The following is a 20,906-nucleotide window of genomic DNA, read 5'->3' as shown; positions in this document are numbered from 1 at the left end:
CTAAGCCCTCTGCGCTCTCGCTATGATATGCGTCTCATGGCGAGATGGCCTTCCAACTCAAGCAGGGAATCCCACTGGGGTGCAGCCTCAGATCCTCTCAGTGTGGAGGGAAACACTTCCCACGCGTAGAGATGTCATTACTGGGTTATTCTTGGGTGAAGGGCTGAGCCTCCCCATCCTCCCCTTCACTCCAAGATAGGATGTGAAATTCTATCCCAACACCCCTCCTCTCCCGCCAAAAATAAAAACAAGTGAGATAGTATAGACAAGAAATTATTTTAGTCCTTTAGTACAGTCTGTTTCCTCCTTCACCCCCAGAACAAAAATCGAACTTCTGGTTGGACAGCGTCAGATGTCACTGAGGTGACCCCAGCCTCTGTTTGCAGTTCCAAGTCTTCCGTGTAGGCGTCACTGCTACTGGAACTTTGTAGATGAGGAGCCTGTATGATGATGTCCTGAACATTTCTATCCTCTCCTCACACAGAGGGAAGCTACTGGGAATATCAGAGACAAGCTATTATTAAACAAGTGTCTCTAGTCCAAGACATCTCCTGTGGCAGGGAAATGAGGGGGCAGGCTGTATCAGTGATATTTTTATAAACTCTGGTTTTAGAAAAAATTCTTCAGATGGACGCATTTTAAGACTTTAACGTTTTCCAAAACCAAGTGAATCTTATCCCCTCCATTTATCCCCCTCCAGACACTTGTAATCAAGGTCACCATCTCCAACTTCCCCCATAGACAATAAAAATATGGCTGGAGAATTCTACTGTAATAGAAAACCAAGGAGATACAGTAATTTGACAGTGTGTTTCCTTTCCATCCACTAGACAAGAATACCCCCTCCCATTCTTTCCTCCCCTCAGTCACCAGAATGAAGGGGCTGGAAAACGTTGGTCTGGTTCCTTTTAGAGCTGATTCCCCATTGGATACTGCCTGGAGGCCTTGGGGATGAATGAGAAGTTCTGCAGTTTGGATCAGTAGCAGAAGCAGGTAACACATCAGGAAACCGGTCAGCCTAAGATAGGAGGGGACAGAAAATGATGAAAGAGTTTCTGATACATTTATCAGCTAAATTGCTATGGGTGACCCCCATGTCTCCTGTAATGTCCAAACCTAAGGAATTAACTAAAGAAACTAAAACCTTTGTGTTCTTGCTCTGACCTTGGACAATGGAATTCTTTTTATTTTCATTCACTGGATAGCAAATCTGCTTCTTCCCTGCCTTAACTCACTCAAGGTCTCTGTGATGCACTCCTGAGTTTTCCTCCTTCCCTGCATAGTCTTCTCCTCCCTAGCCTACTGCCTTTCAAATTGGTGAAAATGAAGCTTCAGGATTACGAAAACTAGTACTTAATGAAGACCACTATTCTAATGACAATATCGCTGGACTCTTTTGAACTTGTTATGCTGGGATCTAGAAACCCTTTCCCCAGCAATCTTTCACACAGCACCTCTGGGAAAGGGTTTCCCACTAACAGGAACTAGCGGTCAAGTGGAAACAGGCCAGTTCTCATTATTGAAGAGCTAAGATTCAGAAGAATTACTTTTCTTGAGGAAAATGGCTAATTCTATTTCTATCCATAAGACAAAATCAGAATTGTTGATTGCTCCTCAAACATTCTTTAAAAAAAAAAATTAACCTTTTAAGTTCATCTAAATTTTAAACACTGAGCTATTTTCCAGAAGGAAAATATTCAGAAGTTTGAAACAAGTACTCAAAAACAATCGGTTCCAACTGTTAGAGGAATATAATGAAACCAATATGATCAAATGTTCCATCCCTACCTAGAAGGGGCTATTTCTACTTTTAGGACAGACAATTTCTCTAACCAAACAAAAAGGAGCTCTCTCCTTAAGTGAGCTTCCACAGACTATATACTGGGGTCCAGTCAAAAGACAGATGTCCAAAGACAGGAAATTCATCTTGATTATTGTAAACAATTTTCGGTGAGTGAATAAATGGTATTACCTTCAGCCATGATGAATAAAGCGTCTAAGCCAAAAATACAATGTGCCTACATCTACCCAAACAAAAGTCAGATCCCCAACTTGCCCTGTTCAGGTTCCTCTCTCCTCCTCCCACACTCCAAGTTGTATATAACCTGTCACCTAACCTTTTAGGGTCTCAGCTTCCTCATCTGGAAATTAGAACAAAATATCTACCTCACAATGGTCACCTGTGGATTTAATGAGAAATATATGTAAGATGCTTAGAACATTTTCCAGAAATATAACAGATGTGAAATAAATATTTTTATTGGTGTTATCGAGTGGTTCTAGATTAACTTTGGGGCTGGGAACTCTGCACATAAGCTCTGAGCCAGTTAATTATTCCTTTCACTTTCGCCAAGTGACAGGTTTTCTCCCATCCATTTCTCCTTCAAAGAGCCCTAAGGTAAACGGGCAAAGGGCTAATGACACATAACAAAGGAAGATGCCTATTAAAATCTGTTGTTCTAAACACAACTTTTAGTAAACATTAGAAAGCAACAGGATATTTCCTTCCTCGTTTGGAGAGAATTTTAAAGTCCTGTGAATACATTGAGGATGTGGATTATAGACTTAGAATCCTAGGAAAAGAAAGTATCTCTGTCGTTGTCAATTACCTGTCCCCAGCTAAGACTGCTCCACAAACTAAAAACAAATCCAAAACTTTCAGTAGGGAATATCTCTAGTTAGAAGCTTCAAATTGGCAAGTTAATGGACCAACTCTTTATGCAAAAAAGCCAGAACTGACAATTAACAAATTTAATAGTAAAAATCAAGATTGCAATATTTAGAAATACCAAAAAGTATTGGCCAGAAAGAAATAACCCTTCCATATCAGCCTCAATACAATCAGGAGAAAAAGCAACATATTTTCAAAGTGACACCCCCCCATCCCCCCTTAAATACTCCAAACTCCTCAGGGAGGAAAGCAGAAGTTATCTCCTCACTGCCTGAACTGGATAAGCACACTAAGGGCTTTGAAGCCATTTGCCTTTTGCCTTTGACCCATGTGGTCAGAAGTCAGGTTTGTGTTTCAATTCTACCACCTGAAGTGTCACCAGGAGTTATTTAACTGGCAAGGTGAGGAAAGGGAAACAAGAATTCTTTTTCCTGAATACCCATTTAAGTTCCTTGACAACTGGAACAAAGTCATAGAGAGCAAAGGGACAATGTAACAAATCTACCCATTTTCCTAGTAGACACTGAATTCAACTGGTAGTCGAGGGCTTTTAATTAAAACATTTTATTGTTTCTAAGAATGTTCACACAATCCAAGACTTCAAAAATGAGTCTAAAGCCATGGAAACACATTTATCACCTTCATGCTCGTTGAAGGACACTGGCAAAAATCAATGCTAAACCTATCAGCTTCATCCATTAAAGCATTTGCATAGAAAAACTAACTTCCATTTTACAACTATTTAATAACAGGGAGAATATCCAACAAATCCCAAGTAAAATAGCATAGACCACAAGGAAAGAAACTAAGACAAGTCGAAAATACACCAAGTAAGAAATTCAATACAACTGGAAAACATACTCATAGGCACCAACATTCCTCCTTTGGACACCTGTTCCTTACTGCCCTCAGATGCCCCAGGACAGGGTAATAGCTGAGCATGGAAAAAGTAGGTAATGGGTCACACAAACTTGGTGGTCCTGCACCAAACCACAAAGATTAGCTCAATTATAGCATTGTGCTAATAGTAAAAATAGTAAAAAAAAAAAAAAAAAAAAAAGAAAAAGTAAAAAAATAAACTAAATTCCTACACAAAGTTTCTCGGGTACAGAGGCGAACCTCTTCTCATTGGCTATAGCCTCCACCCCAAATACATCCCACCAGTTAAGAGGGATAACACTAAGCAATGCTGTTAGTGTCATGTGTACCCATCTACATCACCAGAAAAAAAATACTGTTCATATGCAAAAAAATTTACTAATTGTTAATGCCTGGCCAGATGTTCTTGTAAAGAGCAAGGCAGGGCAAAAACATGTTATCAAGTGAATACTCTATCCAAACTCCAAGACAAACATCTCTCTCCAGTTTTTCTTCAGAGTCAATTTGATCTTCAACTGAGGGTCCCTCCATTCTTGGCAGTGAGAAGAACAGTGAATAATGAAAACAGGTGTTCAGAAACCTATGCAGTATACTCCCTGGGTAAGGAAGGTGAGCAGCAGTGACCTAAGACACTGACATGACCTCATGACTAACAAGACCAAACTTTGAGAAAGCTGCTCCATTCCAGAAATCAATGCTAACAGATGGCAACACAAGGCCTAGATAAGATCTGGCTTAGGCTCCAGAAAAGGGAATTAACTTTTTAAAGGATGTTTCTTGACCTTGAGAAGTAGAAAGTGCCTAAAGGGCCAGATGTGGTGGCTCACATCTGTAATCCCAGCACTTTGGGAGACCGAGGCAGGTGGATCACCAGGTCAGGAGATTGAGACCATCCTGGCTAACACGGTGAAACCCCGTCTCTACTAAAAAATATAAAAATTAGCCGGGCATGGTGGTGGGCATCTGTAGTCCCAGCTACTTGGGAGGCTGAGGCAAGAGAATGGCGTGAACCCGGGAGGCAGAGCTTGCAGTGAGCCGAGATTGTGCCACTGCACTCCAGCCTGAGCGACAAACCGAGATTCCGTCTCAAAAAAAAAGTGCCTAAAGTTCTACATTCAGTCATCTGGTCCAGGCATAAAAGCAGGTGAAGGGGCCTGCTGAGCTGCTTATTAAAAGCTCTACACATGGACAACAGCTGTACTCAGCATTTACTCTTTAAGCTGTGAATAACACATCAAGCTTACCTGCTGCTGTCCACAAATACTACTTGAAGCACTTCACCCTTGGTTGCCTGAGTAGTGGCAGAAAGCTCTCTGCTAGGCCTGAGGGAAGACCAGAATTCCTAGAGGACAGGATAGATTTTGACCCGATGAACAATTATTAAGGTACACAGGGAAGAATCTAGATTTTTTTAAGTATCTTTGGTCTCTAACAAAGCACACAAGGCTCTATTCAACTAGCTGACAGAAGTTAATTAGCCCTCTACCCCCAGGGCCTGACCCTGCCCTCTGCTACCTTTTTGTTTTACTGACCTTAAGTAAGTCCCACCTCCTCAGCTTCACCTCCCTCCTCCAGCTGTTTCCTCTTATTTCTGCAGCTTCCTCTTCCCACCTCTCCTTTCACTTTCTCCCCTTTCATTCAGAAATAAATGCTCAGAGAGCAGATGGCAAGTAGTCAACCCAAGCCAGTGAAAACACTTCCTGAGCACCTGGTACAAAGACCAGAAACACACTGTGGGTGCTGGAATACAGAATACACGTTATCCCTGTCTTTTAGCAGTTCCTACTTTAAAGGAGAAAGGCACCATATACTTATTCCTCACATATGAAAGGATATTTTCAGGCCAATTTATTTATAATATGGGACAAAATGATTGTTTACATCAGAACTGACTTTTACTCCTACAGTAATTTTTCCGTGGCCTCCTACACAGCATATCTAGTGAAACTGATTCTGAAGCCTGATGAAGCCCCATGTATGTTCTATACACTTTAGCTGAGGTGTTGCTCTAATCAGTTAAGAAAAGCACATGAAGAGTCCAAGTTGGTACTACAATGTGTGACTAGTCTTCCCCCGAGAGAACTGAGAAAATTCAGGTAAACTTGACTATTAGAGGGTAGGTTTGGAGTTTGTTCCATTGATCTCCTTAAAAATGGTTTAGGAGTTTGAGATAAAACTCCTGTGGGAAACAAGGAGAAAGGGACGGGGCACAAATCCACGTCTCAAATCAGTAGGTTACTCTTTAGCTGTTTCTCCCAGTGGCTTGAAGAGCCCTGGTAAACACCCAGTACTCGATATATCAAATGGACAGCACTCAGAGACAGCTCAGGTACAGCCCCACGTTCAGGCTGTGGTGAGAATTCCAACCCAGAAAGATGTAGTGAAGATTTCCAAAGGCCAGCCAGGACACCCCAGGCACTAACTTCCCAGTTCATAATTAATTTTAATCATCTTGAATACAAAACAAAGACCTCTCTAATGTTGACTCTCCTTAGAAAAATGGCTTGTGTGTAGAATTATGCCAGAACTATTATGGAAGCATTAGTATTTCAGTAAAATAATTACTGAGCACCTACTAAATGCCAGGAGCTGTACTGTCACTGGGGATACTTCTAAGAATCTTCTCTACCGAAGAAACCAAGCCTTGCAAAGAAATAATTATAAAAGTTACAGACATTTGTACAAAGTGCTTAACGAGCACTGGGAAAGGAAATTTTTAAAGGGCTATTTGCTCATTTGTTTTCACATAAGTGATAGTTTTGACACTGTAGATTACCAACTAGGGTTGCTGAATACAAAAACTCATACCTAAGAGATAGTATACGTAGGCTAAGTGTAATGCAAACATTTTTATTGGAAACTGGAAGTTACCACACATTGGCTTTTAAAACTTAAATTCCCAGAGCGGGTCATTTTTGTGGATCTGTTACTAATACAAATTTAAGTGTATACTCAGCTATCAACACAAATGCAGATGTTTTAAACATTTGACCTCTCACAGGTTCTTTTCTATGATTTTTTTGTGGGGCTGCTGCGTAGTTATTGAGTGGCTAGCCAGGCCCCGGCCACTGTGTGACCTGTCCTCCTGTGGGGCCAGCCTCAATAGTAGTGGTCAAAAGAGGGCCAGGGCTTCTCTGAGAGAGCTGGCTGTGCACTGCACACTGGAGAGCCAAGGAGCTAGGCATCCCTCTTTCTTGCTGCCAAGCTCTGGAACACGGCCACTGTGACTAGATGTAGTCCCACTCTAGAACCACCCTCAGCACACAGGGTAAGAACATGGATCAAACACAGCACCATGGGACACCCTGCTGGCATCTGGTAGATATTACAGGTGTTTCTCACTTGGGTCAGACTTTTCTCCCCGAGGCCTCCCAACTGCAAAAAGCAGGCTGGCTTTAAAAAGCAACGTGATAGTAAAACAAGAATTTCTCATCACAAGACCTGGATTCAAGTTCTGGGCCTGCCACTTTTAACACCTTTGGGCCTATTTCTTCAAACTGCAAAATGAAACTAAATACTACGTGAGAATTAAAATGAGCCACAGTATCAGGACTGGGCGCAGTGGCTCATACCTGTAATCCCAGCACTTTAGGAAGCCAAGGTGGGAGGACTGCTTAAGCCCAGGAGTTCAAAAACAGTCTGAGAAACAGAGCAAGACCCTGTCTCTACAAAAAATATAAAAAAGGTAGCAAGGGTATAAACCTTTGAGGTTACTATTCTAAGAATATGCATGATCTGACTACAGAACACAGTGTCTCAGATTTAATCTATGTGGCACACCTGCCTAAGATTTCAATAATGTATTCACAAACATTTATTAAGGTGCAGGTACTAGCATTCTGGACATCTTAGAAGAAATATCAAAAAGTTTAAAACATAGCCTTTGGAGAGCCGGGCGCGGTGGCTTATGCCTGTAATCCCAGCACTTTGGGAGGCCGAAGCGGGCAGATCACGAGGTCAGGAGTTTGAGACCAGCCTGGCCAACATAGTGAAACCCTGTCTCTACTAAAAATACAAAAAATTAGCTAGGTGTGGTGGCAGGTGCCTGTAATCCCAGCTACTTGGGAGGCTGAGGCAGGAGAATCGCTTGAACCCAGGAGGTGGAGGTTGCAGTGAGCCAAGATTGCGCCACTGCACTCCAGCCCAGGTGACAGTGCAAGATGCCGTCTAAAAAAACAACAACAAAACAAAACAAAAAACCCAGCCTTTGCTCTCAGTTTACTATGTAGCTGAGAAAAACAAAGCATACATGTTAAACTAGAGAACAGCTTAAGGGCAACATGTGAGCACATGCACATACAGCACACTTTTTAAAACATGAAGAAAAGCAAATAAGAAACAATGCAATTAGTTTAAGAATGCTTCAGTCGTTAGGTGTGATTATTAGGGTGAGATTTTTAATGGCAAAAGGAATGGGGCTGCTTATGGGATTTATGGTGTGGGTGTTAAATGTTAAAATGTATGAATGCTGGGTCTCTTGGTTTTGAGAGAATTGTTTAAGCTAGCTGATCCTATAAACCTAAAGACCAGGGTCAGGGTCCTGAAGTAATGCTTACGACTCCCAACCCAAGGAATAATATACATACTATCTAGTCTCTTCACAATACATTGTTATGTATTAATCTCTTTATGAATAGTTACCAAAAACAAAAAAAGAACCAAAATGATTCCATCCCAAAGAGAAATATGCAGGAATTCTCACTGAGGCAATACCACTAAATTCTGAGGCAACTTAAAGCTTCCTCTGTAAGAAGCTTAAAAGAGAATGACTGAAAAAGGATACCTAGGAGGCAACTACTTAGCCTTTTAGGAGACAATGTCATCAATTCTTGATTATCTGTACTGAAAGTGTGCACAGCTTACATCAAAACCACTTAATTTGGTCTTACAATTGGTCTTACTTTGCAAGACCAATTCTGGGAGCAACATTTAATTATTCAATTATACTTGGACTTAGACTAGCATTTAGATTAATTCAAATTTTCTGGCTTCACATCTGAGGAGTTATTAGTATTAAAATACCTTCTCCAATAATCCACGCATTTAACGAATAGCTTGTGAAACAGACTTCTACAGTGCTTTGCTTTTAGGGAGTACTAAATTCTTTCCATCTCGCCAATCAATATTAAAACTATCAGCACTGCATTTAGCTCATTGGGAAATATAAATATATTCAGTTCCTGGGTCTGTAGAGTTAAAAAATATATATATTTACCAAATCAACCAGGGTAGGGGAAGATGTGATTGAGAACAGGATAAATTGGAAAGGTAGAATATAACCCATTGTTAACTCATATTAAGGGAGTGACATGTTTTAAGAAACTGGAGTCACTGAAACCAGCTCTAACACTTCAGTAATATGAATTTGGGTACAGACAAAAATGCTGATACGGCAACTGGAGATGGGAAGACAAATCCAAACAGCATCTTGAAGAACTCTATTTGGCAAGTAAACAAATCTCTAGGTTAGTCTCAATCATAGATGCGGTGGCACCCTGAAGACACAGAACTTGACTATCATCTTGCTGCAAATTTACTATTTTTAGAGTACAAAGGAGCCATTTGAGTTTTCTTTGGAATGTGCTCGTTACACTGTGAACCAACATTTTACATTTCTAGCCTTAAGTTGTGGATGTCAGCCAGGCGCGCTGGCTCACACCTGTAATCCCAGCATTTTGGGAGGCCGAGGCGGGCGGATCACTTGAGATCAGGAGTTCAGAGACCAGCTGAGCCAACATAGTGAAACCCTGTCTCTACTAAAAATACAAAAATTAGCCAGGTGTGGTGGTGGGCACCTGTAATACCAGCTACTTGGGAGGCAGGAGAATCGCTTGAACCCGGGAGGCGGAGGTTGCAGTGAGCCGAGATTGTGCCACTACACTCCAGCCTGGGTGACAGAGTGAGACCCTGTGTCAAAAACAGACAAAAAAAAATGTGAATGTCACTCTTGGTGTTATTTTATAGTTCAAATTTCTAGGCATGCCACCGTTAAGGGTAGAAGAGATTCACCCAGCATTTCCCAGTCCTATCTAAAGGTTATACCTTCCCTTTTGCTTGACTGATCCTATAGTCTTATGTATTAAGCCTTAATAATTGTTGAAAGCTTATCCCAAAATGACATATAAAGACTCCTCTAACACAAAGCACCTGAGGGAACAATTCTACCATGGTTTTTCTTAGCACTTTACAATCTCCAGGTTTAGCACTTTTCTTTCTACAAGGAGAATTCCGAATTTTCATTTGCCTATTTGTGGCTTCAGAGTGCGTCTTCAAAAGTTATTTAAAAATTATCAAAGAGACACCAAAGCTAACATTTACAGGATTAAAGACAGGCTTCAATCTAGTTAGTGCCCTTTCAGCTGTCAATCCAATTTGCAGCAAGACTACTAGTTAACAGTAACTACCTTCTGTAGCCTTCCTTGATACTCAGTGTTACCTTAGCAGGCAGGGAAATCCCCTACTGTGTAAACTTGATTATTTTTCCCCCCACAAGAAGTCCACTTTGTCCACTTTTAGTGCTTTATTCTTTGAAACAGACCGATTTTCTAAAATTAACATTTTAAGGCCAGTTGTTCCACACCTGTCTTCTGGATGACTAAATCCCATCATGTGGGCCTAAAAGGTTTAGTATTCTCAATGACAATTTATACTGTAAACAGGGGACAAGTTTGTGTCCTTTCCATTTTTTATAAAAGAAACCTGGAGAGAAAGCGGTGATGGGAATGACAGATACTAAAAAGTGTTAAATTCTCAGTAATTTTCAGCTGTTAATATGGCATTAACTACTGTGTGTACTGACTTTTTGATCACAAGACAACCTGCTACTTAAGTGAGGTCTAGAAAATAGAAAACAGCTAAGTTGACACAGAAGTAGGATTTTAAGACAAACTTTAAGAACCTCTTAGTAATACTGAGAAATAAGATCATCACACCTGAAACTGTCACTCCATAAAAGCAAACTGCAGGTCTCTAAAAGCATATTCATTTCTTCTAGTTCATAACCAAATTATTATGTCTAGTTTTCCCCAGCACACCTAACTCCTGTTCCCAATTCTCACATTCATGGCCTTATTATTCCATACCTGATATACAAGGTAGGCAGAAAAACAAGCAGACTTATGTCTTCAGTTATTTTCTTAGTCCCAGAACCTAGATTTGTTACAAAATGAGTGACTGTAAGGTAAACTCTACTGAAAACCTAAATGGATGCAAAAGCTGAAAAGGGGACGAATTTTGCACAAAAGATGGGAAGACAAAGGTAAAGCTGCAAGAAAACTTACCCAAACCATCTAACTTTAGAGCTGATACAGAGAATCAAGGTAGTTAGCTGGTCTCCACTTTGTTGTATGTATCTATAATGGGGATTATTTCCTGCTTAATTTTGTGTTATAGCTCCCTCTAGTGGCTAAGTGATTTTCCCTAGCACTTACTCCAATGGAGAGCAGTACAGCATGTTGTTTAAAAAAAAAAAAAAAAAAAAAATTAAGACCTATTTCTACAAGTTGTTTTTGTTCAAAGTGCATTTGGTGGAGATGAGTATAGCATCCTAGAGAAGCTGTTTCCACTATTTTCATGTCCACAGTTCTACCAATAGTTGGCACTTATAAGTTGTCTGGTGACAGAAGTCTGATGCTTTTTAACCCGATGCTTGAGTATCAAGCTGAACTAAGTGTTGTTTTGCTTACCTAAATAGTAAACTTCTTATGAAAAGTCATGTATGACTTTTCATCCCCTGAAATCCCAGCCTAGCACCTATTAAAATGTTGTAAATTACAAATGTTATATCTGCCTAAATTAACTTCTATGACAAAGAGTCATTCAATTTTTATTCTGTGCATTAATGAAGCACGGAGTGATTTTTATAATAATTAAAAAATCCTTCCTTTAATCACTACAAGCTCACAACCACCCTCAGGGTTGTTAGGCATTAGCTTTCAAAGCTACCAAGAAGCACTGTAAAGGTCTCAATAACAGGAATAAGTACTGGTTTAAGTATACTATAATCTCTTGGGGTTTGTTTAAAGCAAGTTACTTTTGGCAGCATTACTATTCATTCAATAGACAATCAAGATAGACATAATGAACAGATGTTTCCTTATAATCTCTTTACTTCATGCCAATCCCAGCTTTTCCTATAGGATCTAATTGATCAATGTTCCTTTAAGCACTGATACAGAAACAATAACTCAAAAGAATGTTGTATTGTACACTCTAGGATGCCTGAGTATTTGCTTCAATGGGATATAATTGTTGAGTCCACTATTACAACAGAATGTAAAGAAATGTGGGCCATACCTTTTTTTCTTGTGGCTGCTTCAGCCTAAAAAGATGGGGGAACTTAAAATTCAATCAGTAAAGGATTCACAATAACAGGTTTTTCAGTCAAGACACCCCAGTTACAGACAAAAGCATTAGGCCTGTGTATGCTAGCACAGTTCCTACAATCCCTTATATGAACTCTTTGGAGACAGACATATCTGGGATTCAGAGCTGTATGCACTTTATAAGGTACATATATACCCTGTATTACATAAAACCCTCAGCAAAGTCCGTGGCAACTGTGCAATGAATAATGAAGTTCAACAGGAAACAGTTTAGTCACACTAAGTGCAAAATGAAGGCAGCAATTCTGGTCAGGGTTCACATTTAATTAGCTCAACAACAAAATCTTTTGTTTTCATAGTTTTTGGATTTCAAAAAATGGATGAGACTGTAATCTGTTTTCTGCGTTTGCACTCTTCATACTGTGATGGAAATAATAGTGGTTACGTTACAACAGAACTTCAGTCTAACAATTTTTCATCTTTTAATACTATTTATGGTAAATACATATATATAACTTACTTGCAATTTAAATTACAAAATTCATATACAAAGTAAGCAAAAAGGCACACATAAGAAATTCACCTTGACCACAGAAATGTGAAAACACCAGCCCTAATGACCAAGACAATGTTTCAAAGACAACACCAAGAAAAGTTGAGATTCTACAATAAATCATATTAAACGCAAGCACTATGATGCAGATGTGAGCACTGAATATTTACTAAAGCATAAAACTTAGGAAAAATCATTTTATGGGGAATCTATTCATATTCCAAACAGCATTTTTAAAAACATTAAACTTAGCTTAGTTTTAAAAACAAAATTCAGACCCAAACAATCAAGAACCAGAAAATGGGTTTCTTACCTTTTGTTTCCAGTAGGATGTGGGCTGAACAGCAAGGTGGGTTATTCAATCTGATGTTATGAAAAGTAATTGCTTCTTAAAGAGACTTAAGTTTTTCCTTGGTTAGAAAATAATTATAGGCTCCCTAAAATATTCTAAGGGGACATAAATAGGGAGAAGAGGGGGAAATTCCAAGACAGCTTTTGTAGTTTCAAAAGGGTGTAACTTTCTTCTAATAATTGCCAATACGGATAGAGACCTAAAGGTCAATTTTCTAAGACTATAAATAGGAGCAGTCCATACCTCCCATCACAGCTTTTAGCTGTCTGGTCATCTTAATTACAAAACCTATGCCCCTTTACCTTTCATAAGTAAACATTAGGGCCTCTCTAATCTTCAAATTCAGCCTGTATAACAAGGAATACTGTCTCATTTCAATGTGAGGTTAGAATTACTATAACTTTTAGTAGAGCACATCTTTCAACTTTAAACACTCAAACTTGAGTGAAGGCCATTTACATTTTTTGGTCGTTTCCGAAACATTCAATGAACACAAATGAACCAAAGTTTGCTTAAGTCTAGCTCACATTAACCTTCCAAAATTATCATTAATCATTTATTTTGCCTTTAATAATCTGATGAATTTTTAAAATGTTCTACACATAAAACTTCTTAGAATTTCAAGAATGTCATGTAAAATTATTCAAATTTTAAACAGTAAATCTGCCTTTTGGCCATTACATTGAATTCTTAGATAAAAAGAGCTACATCCTTAATAAATTTACACTAAGTACTTAGTGAAATTCTGCATTCAACTTATCCCCTCTTCCCAACATTCCACAACGTTCATTAAAATCTACCGATTGGGGTGACCTTACACATTTCTTCCACTACCAAGATTTCTGGTTTTCCGTAGGTTTTTAATTGACACCCGAATTATCACCTTAAATTCAACTTCCAACTATGATTAGCACCCAAGGGAAATGTTAAAGTCTAGTTATTTATTTTAGGTCCCCTCCCCCAACCTAAATAGTATCAAGAGGCTGTCAGTAGACAAATATAAAAAGTAACAGACTAAAAGTTTTTAACAACCGCTTTGGTAGAGAACACCAAAGTTTTTGGTACAAAATAATCTTATGGTTGAGAAGGGCTTATAAGGCAAAATTCTAAATGCCCAGCTTTTTATTAGCAATGATTCATCCAAAGAAGCAGTTAATCTTGTGTACTCTTCCCTTTCAAAAAAGAAATGAGACTTGTGTTAAAAGCTCTACAGGCTGAGCATGGTGGCTCACGCCTGTAATCCTAACACTTTGGGAGGCCAAGGCAGGCAGATCACTTGAGGCCAGGAGTTTTGGGACCAGCCTGGGTAACACAGAGAAACCGCATCTCTACTAAAAATACAAAATTAGCCAGGCAAGGGTGGCACACACTTGTAATCCCAGCTACTCAGGAGACTGAGGCACGAGAATCACTCAAATCCAGGGGTGGAGGTTGCAGTGAGCCCAGATCACACCACTGCACTCCAGTCTGGAGAATACAGCGAGACTCTGTCTCAAAAACAAAAAACAGTTCTAATACATCTGTGCTAATGTTAACATTTAATACTTACCTTTTTTTGAGATGAGTTTCACTGAGAATGTCAAAAGCTATCTCCAAGTGAACATTAATTTACTAGCCATCAACCAATTTTGCACAAAAGCCTATGTTGTCTATGACCACCAGAAAATAAGCAGCATCTATAGTTTTTTAACCACTTTATAACAAAGTAGAGAAGCTTATCTTTCAGATGCTAGATCCATCCCCCACCGTCATTTACCAAGTTACATACACAAATGCCTTATTCTCCCCTTCTGCTTTCCCCTGAAGACTTTTACAATTAACAATAAAGATGGCTAATACCATTAGATTGCCTTTTAAGAACTTTTAATTTGCTAACACATTAACACAAGAGTCAAAATCTTATCTTACTTAACAATTTAAAGATTAACTGATAGACCCAGTTAGAATCTTACATGAAGAGGAAAAAGGACAACCATGCATAGTTTTTTAAAAAATGTTTATTTTTTCAAAGAAAACGGCAATAGCCAATTGGAAACCTACTTATTCTTCAACTCCAATTTTGTTTTCTTTAAATTTAGAAGTGACTTACTGATTTACTATTTTAAACAAACCCCCCCTTTCCCCTTTAAATGTTTACCATCTACTCGTGCTGAATCCTTCCAAGGAGATTGCTCCAGCGTTTATCTCCAGGTCCTCGCTTTGCTCCTTTTACCAAAAAACGCAAAACACAATTCCATCGTGCATCTTAAGGGCTCCAATCGTCAAAAATAGGAAAAAAAAAAAAATCTTTGGAATAGCCAATTAAGTTGAATAAAAAAATCCACACGAATGCGGTTTGGTTGGGGCAGGAATCCACTCCTATGTTCCTGGTAATCTGATCCCGCTCCATGAATCCTGGTAATTCATCCTCCCTATCCTATCCACATTATGATTTGAATCCAATGATCCAGCTCCAAGGATTGGGATCCAGTGAGCCCTCTCCAATCCAAACCTTTATAACCAGCAAAACCAAAAAAGAGGAGGCAAAATGTTAGATACTGTAATCAAAAAAGGTTTCTGGGGAATGATGAGTTATGTCTGTCATCAGTTTAACAGATGCACATCAATAACTATCAAATTCCCCAAAACAAGTTTCTGAATGGTGTTCAGATAAATTTTAGAAACTTAATCATCATAGAGACTAATTGGAAGAAGCATTTTGTATTTACAGTTCAACTGATAATGCCAACACTTGTTACTGTACAGCGTATTACAGGTTTCGTGGTTGCAAGAAGTTACGTAATTTAAGTTTACTGGCATTGCTACCCACCTAAGTCTAAAACTAAATCTAATGCTCCCATTTGCAATTTAATTTGTAAATTAAAGTCTTTTAAACATATGAACCAATTATGAATATTAGTTTAAAGGGGAAGGTGAGACTTAAAAGTATTCCCAACTAGATTATCTACACCAATACATTGGAACTCTATATTTTGCTTTCATTTTGTCTTAAAAAAATGAAATAGCAACGCTCTATCAGTCACACAGAGGACATGCAGATTTAGCAGTATTGATATTATACTCTATCTTGTTGGATTTAAAGACACCCTGTACCCACATGTACACCAACAGCAGGTCACACATTAACAGTTGTAACTAAGTACTGTGACAAATTAGCCAGTTCTTCCCACATTAGTCCCTATTAAAACAAAAATGGGGGGAAGGGAGCAAAATAAGTTGCTACAAAATGGGCAATATAATTTTGCCACAATTGCCAAGGTTTAAAGAGCAAAGCAATTGTAGCTAAAGATAACTGAATAAAATGTTTGCAAGTGTTTTAAGGAAAATGTATATAATCATTTTTAACCCCTGCCTTTTAGTATAAGGTCAATACTGCCAATTTCATCTGTGACAATAGCACTTGGAGTCATACCATTGCCTCCATTATTGATCTGATCCTCCTCAATCCTCCTTTTGACAATCCTAAAATGATTGAAATGTGCTCCACAATCCTTAATCCAAAGCATTCTTAATCCATCTCTTCAGATATGTCTACAGAAAGACACATGAAAAGCAAGATAAACATAAGAACTTCCCCAGGTAAGATAACCACAAACACCCCCAACATCCCAGTTCACACAAACCAGGGCAGATAGACATTTACACAATATCACAGTCTGAAGAGTATGGAGTTAACTAAATTTAAACAATCCTGTCTATGACATCACTTAAAATACAATTTATCAAAGACACGAAGGGAATGTAGATGTTAGGAGCAAGGGGATATTACAAGAATGCAATTCAACACTTTAGCCCATTCTGAACAAAACAGTTTGAATTAAAAAATGAAAAGATTGTACTGAATAAAGGAAAACTGTATACAACATGGGTTCTACAAAAAGTGTCACCAATCATCTTATGTACGAGAGCGAGATCTGCTATGACGGGGAGAATAGCGTGGTGATCCTCTGCTTCTCCTTGGGGAGTAACTGCGACTCCTGCTGTTGCTTCTGCTACGGCTTCTGCTACGACTACGGCTTCGAGATCGAGATCTTCCATAACTTGGACTTCTGGGCCCATCAACTTTAACCCGGATGTAGGCAGTTTCTCCCTATTGGATAGACAGAACTTTCCATTGAAAGATCTAAGCTTTCATCTATCTTCAGGCATGCTGAATGAATACAATGTAACTAAAACCAGAAATCTGGCAATTTACTTGGACACCCTTGCCTGAATCCTTACCTTCAAATTCCACTGTTAAGACCACTGTATCCAATTCTGGTCAAAGAAAAGAATACGTGTATAACCTACCTCATGAGATCTAAACTTAGTGTTATCCAGTTTTCGAACTGCATAGGTCATATCTTCTTTCCGTACAAACTCCACGACACCAGTGCCATCTCGGTAAACATCAGCATAACATACATCACCTGCTTCACGCATGTGATCCTTTAAATCCTGCCAACTTCCACTTGGAGGCAGTCCTGAAAAAGTGATTTTTTCTTAGTATCAATTATCTTAAATTTCACGTTAAGCTGGTAAGGTACATCAGGACAAAAAGTACTTTAAAGTACTTAATAGGTGTACCTAAGTGATACCAGGTAAAGAGCTGGTAAGATTCTGGAATCCAGAGTCTAAAATTATTTGTAACGATCTTCGCATCTAGTACCGCAACCTAATTTGGTAAATCACCACAGCAGCAATCCTCGTTTATTAAATTCACCCAAAAACTAAAGCAACTTAAGACCTAGCATGAAAAATTTGCAATTATTAAACCGGTCACGCAAGAGAAAAATTTTAGGTAGTTTTCGTCCCTTCACATCAATCCACACAACCAGTACACTCACCAGAGACAACCACTCTGTTTTCAGACCGCCTGGATGGGGGGCCATAGCGACCTCGGGGAGCTCCGCCACCTCCACCCCCGCCGCCGCCTCGGCCTGTTCCACGGCCGCTTCGAGGAAACTCCACCCGCAGACGGTACCCATCGTAATCATAGCCGTCGCGACCATACACCGCGTCTTCCGCGTCTCTGCGGGATCGCAGAAAGTAAAAGGCATGAGAAAAACCAGGAGGAGAAGCTCGCTCAGTCGGGAACCAACAAACCCCCCGCACATGCGCACCCAACGTGGAAGAGCCCACATGCGCCGCATAATAGGAATGGCCCCTCCCCCACCCAGAAACACGCCAGGCTCCCAACCACTACACCAGCCCTCAGCGCCTCAGTTTCCCGCTCCAGCCTGCGAATGGGCTCCGGGGACGTCCAAGGCGAGGCGCCAGAGAAGCCACACCAACTCAGCTCCTTACTCGACTCCTGCATGGGCGATACAGTCTCGCCCCAACCTCTCTAAGAGCCCCCGCTTCCCCGTTCTCTATGTTAAGGCCTTAGAGCCTTCCCCGACTACTCGGACCTATTTCCTCAAGGCTGCAAGCCCCATGCCGCCTCACCGCGGGTCCTCGAACTCAACGAAGGCGAAGGGCGGTCCCCCGCGGCGATTCTTGAGGTCGATGTCGCGGATAGCGCCGTATTTGTAGAACACGTCCTCAATGTCCTTGGTTCGGATGTCTGGAGGTAAGTTACCCACGTAGATGCGGCAATCGTTGTTCCCTGCGGGGCCACGAATCACACCACCTCCCGACATGGCGGTGACGAAAAGCGCGGACTCGAGAACAGGCCTTCCCACCAAGCCTAGCGCACGGCAGAGCGAGCCCGCAGCGGCACCACGTCTCCCGCGGCCCCTCCAAAATGGCGCCTTTATCAGCTCGGCGCACGGATATGGGGGGGAGACAGAGGAAGAGAAGCGGAAGGAAACAGCGATTCGATCCCAACACGCACGCGCGGGAGCGCAACGGGTGCTGCGAGGGCTACGCTCAACGCACGCGCACGCACGCGCGACGTCACCCTCCGCACGAAGGGGGAAAAAAAGTCCCCCGCGTTCCCAGCTTGGGGTGGTTTGCGAACAGAGTGACCAGCCGTTTGGTAAAAGTTAAATAACGAACTTTCGTTAAAGGAGCTAGTCATCCAGGTCGGGTCTTGAAGGATGGTCGATTTCCCCAGGAATGAGGACCTTTGAAAGCAACTCGGCGCCTTCAAAGGACTTTGTGAAACCTAGCCTAAAGCGTTGTCCCACCATGCTCTGCGGCGATAACGGCCTTTGGCGGGAAAGAGTCTCGGAGGCGGGGCCAAAGGAGGACGGCCCGGGCGGTTGCTCCGGAAACCCGGGTATCTTCGTAGAGTGCGTCTAGTCCAGAACTGAGTTGCTGGTGATTGAATGGAGAGCTGGGGCGTTGGTTTGTCTTCCCACCCCTGCTGCGAACAGGCCGTGGCTGCTTAGACAGATGTGTCTAATTTAGCGAAACCGATTTAGATTCCTTAATCCTCTTCATTAAGTACCGTTCCACCTTCTCGTTAGAATTTTGCATAGCTCGGTTCAGCACTCCTTGTGCTAGTCGCAGTGGGTCCGTATCCCTACCGGCAACGTGGTACCCGCGAACTAGAAGGGGTAACACCGTACCGCCTATGGGACCCACACCTTTTTATCTCTTGTTAATCGCCTGTCTGTGGGACTAGCGCAGAATGCCTGCAGAATGAATTGTTTCTGTTGTTTCCTTTCAAAGAACGAGAAGGAAGAAAGGGTGCGTGTGCAGTCCTTTTTTCAAAAGTTTCCCCTAAAAGTTACTGATACACCAGGTTTTGAAAATACCGGTCCTCTCAGGTAATAAAATGGAGCAAAATGGATATGAGAACCGTAACCACTGGAGACCGCGGTTGCTATTCAGGACTGTGATCCTATTTGCCTGCGGCATTGGGAGATAACATTTTACTTTTTTTTTCGACGTCTGAAATCTGGATTTTTATGTGAAATCCTGGGATTTTTAAACGTCGCTAATGAATTAAAATTCAAATCAGGCTGGGCGCGGTGGCTCACGCCAGCACTTTGGGAGGCCGAGGAGGTTGGATCACTTGAGGTCAGGAATTCGAGACCAGCCTGGCCAACATGGTGAAATCTCGTCTCTACTGAAAAAACAAAAAATTAGCCGGGCTTGGTGGCAGGCGCCTGTAATCCAGTCTACTCCGGAGGCTGAGGCAGGAGGATCGCTAGAACCCTGGAGGCGGAGGTTGCAGTGAGCTGAGATGGCGCCATTGCATTGCACTGCAGCCTGGGCTACAGAGTGAGACTCCTCCTAAAAAAAAAAGAAAAAAAACGGAGGGGGAAACAACAACAAATTAAAATCGAACCCTGCAGTCATAAATTTGCCGTAACAGATCTACACCCTGAATTTAAGGGATAATTTTCTTCATGTTATTTATTTACAGCAGTCCCTTTCTGCAAGGATGTGAGGCAACTTACAGAGATACCATAAAACATGAAAACTAGATGCGGCTGGGCGGGGTGGCTCACTCCTGTAATCCCAGCACTTTGGGAGGCCGAGGCGGGCGGATCACCTGAGGTCAGGAGTTGGAGACCAACATGTCGAAACCCGTCTCTTCTAAAAATACAAAACATTAGCCGGGCATGGTGGCGCTTGCTTGTAATCCCAGCTACTCGGTAGGGTGAGACAGGACAATCTCTTGAACCCTTAGGAGGTGGAGGCTGCAGTGAGCGGAAATCACGCCACTGCACTCCAGCCTGGGTGACAGAACAAGACTCCATCTCACAAAAAAAAAAAAAAAAAAAAAAGCTAGACTAAGAAATCAGAGGAATGGGAAAATAAGGGGTGGATTAAATGAAATAAGCATAAATTACTATACAAAATGCCTGCAGTGAAAGCCCGTTGAATTTGTTGAGATAGATTGCAAATTTTACTTTAGTCTTCCCAGAAGTCACGGTAAAGAAGGGTACAGAAGTATTGTGTATTCAAAATCCAAAGTGCCTTTGGGATAAAAATAAATAGGTCATTCAGGAGAAGGACATGTTTTCTTAATTCTAAAAGCTGATGAAATAATTTTACAAATGTTTCTCGGTGATCCCAAAATACAAATTCAATTTGAAATGAGCAGGGATGCTTGGTCTTGTGGCTGTAGATCCTCAGTATGTCCACAGATGACCTTTGGTAATCTTGAGCTTTCTGTAATATTTTCCAAAATTGTATGCATGTGTGTACTTTTTTCTGGGAAGAGGATTTGGAATTTTAATCCATAGATCC

At 40.9% G+C, this 20,906-nt stretch overlaps 1 protein-coding gene across 2 annotated transcripts; it reads right to left on the bottom strand.

Moving 5' to 3' along the window:
* Positions 1-14,758: 14,758 nt before the first annotated feature.
* Positions 14,759-20,661, bottom strand: SRSF1 (serine and arginine rich splicing factor 1). 2 transcript variants are annotated; one of them, XR_002911928.3, is made up of 5 exons: positions 18,207-20,661; positions 17,606-17,790; positions 17,070-17,242; positions 16,192-16,869; positions 14,759-15,270 (listed from the first exon to the last, which is right to left on the bottom strand). XR_002911928.3 is itself a non-coding variant. In NM_001132865.1 (4 exon segments), coding segments are annotated over 4 exon segments (747 nt in total). In that variant the 5' UTR covers positions 18,401-18,509; the 3' UTR covers positions 14,761-16,674.
* Positions 20,662-20,906: the final 245 nt, after the last annotated feature.

The sequence above is a fragment of the Pongo abelii genome, chromosome 19, assembly GCF_028885655.2.
Source record: "Pongo abelii isolate AG06213 chromosome 19, NHGRI_mPonAbe1-v2.0_pri, whole genome shotgun sequence".
Classification (NCBI taxonomy): domain Eukaryota; kingdom Metazoa; phylum Chordata; class Mammalia; order Primates; family Hominidae; genus Pongo; species Pongo abelii.
Note: the sequence above shows the minus strand (reverse complement) of the source record. Positions and strands in the feature narration are given on the sequence as shown.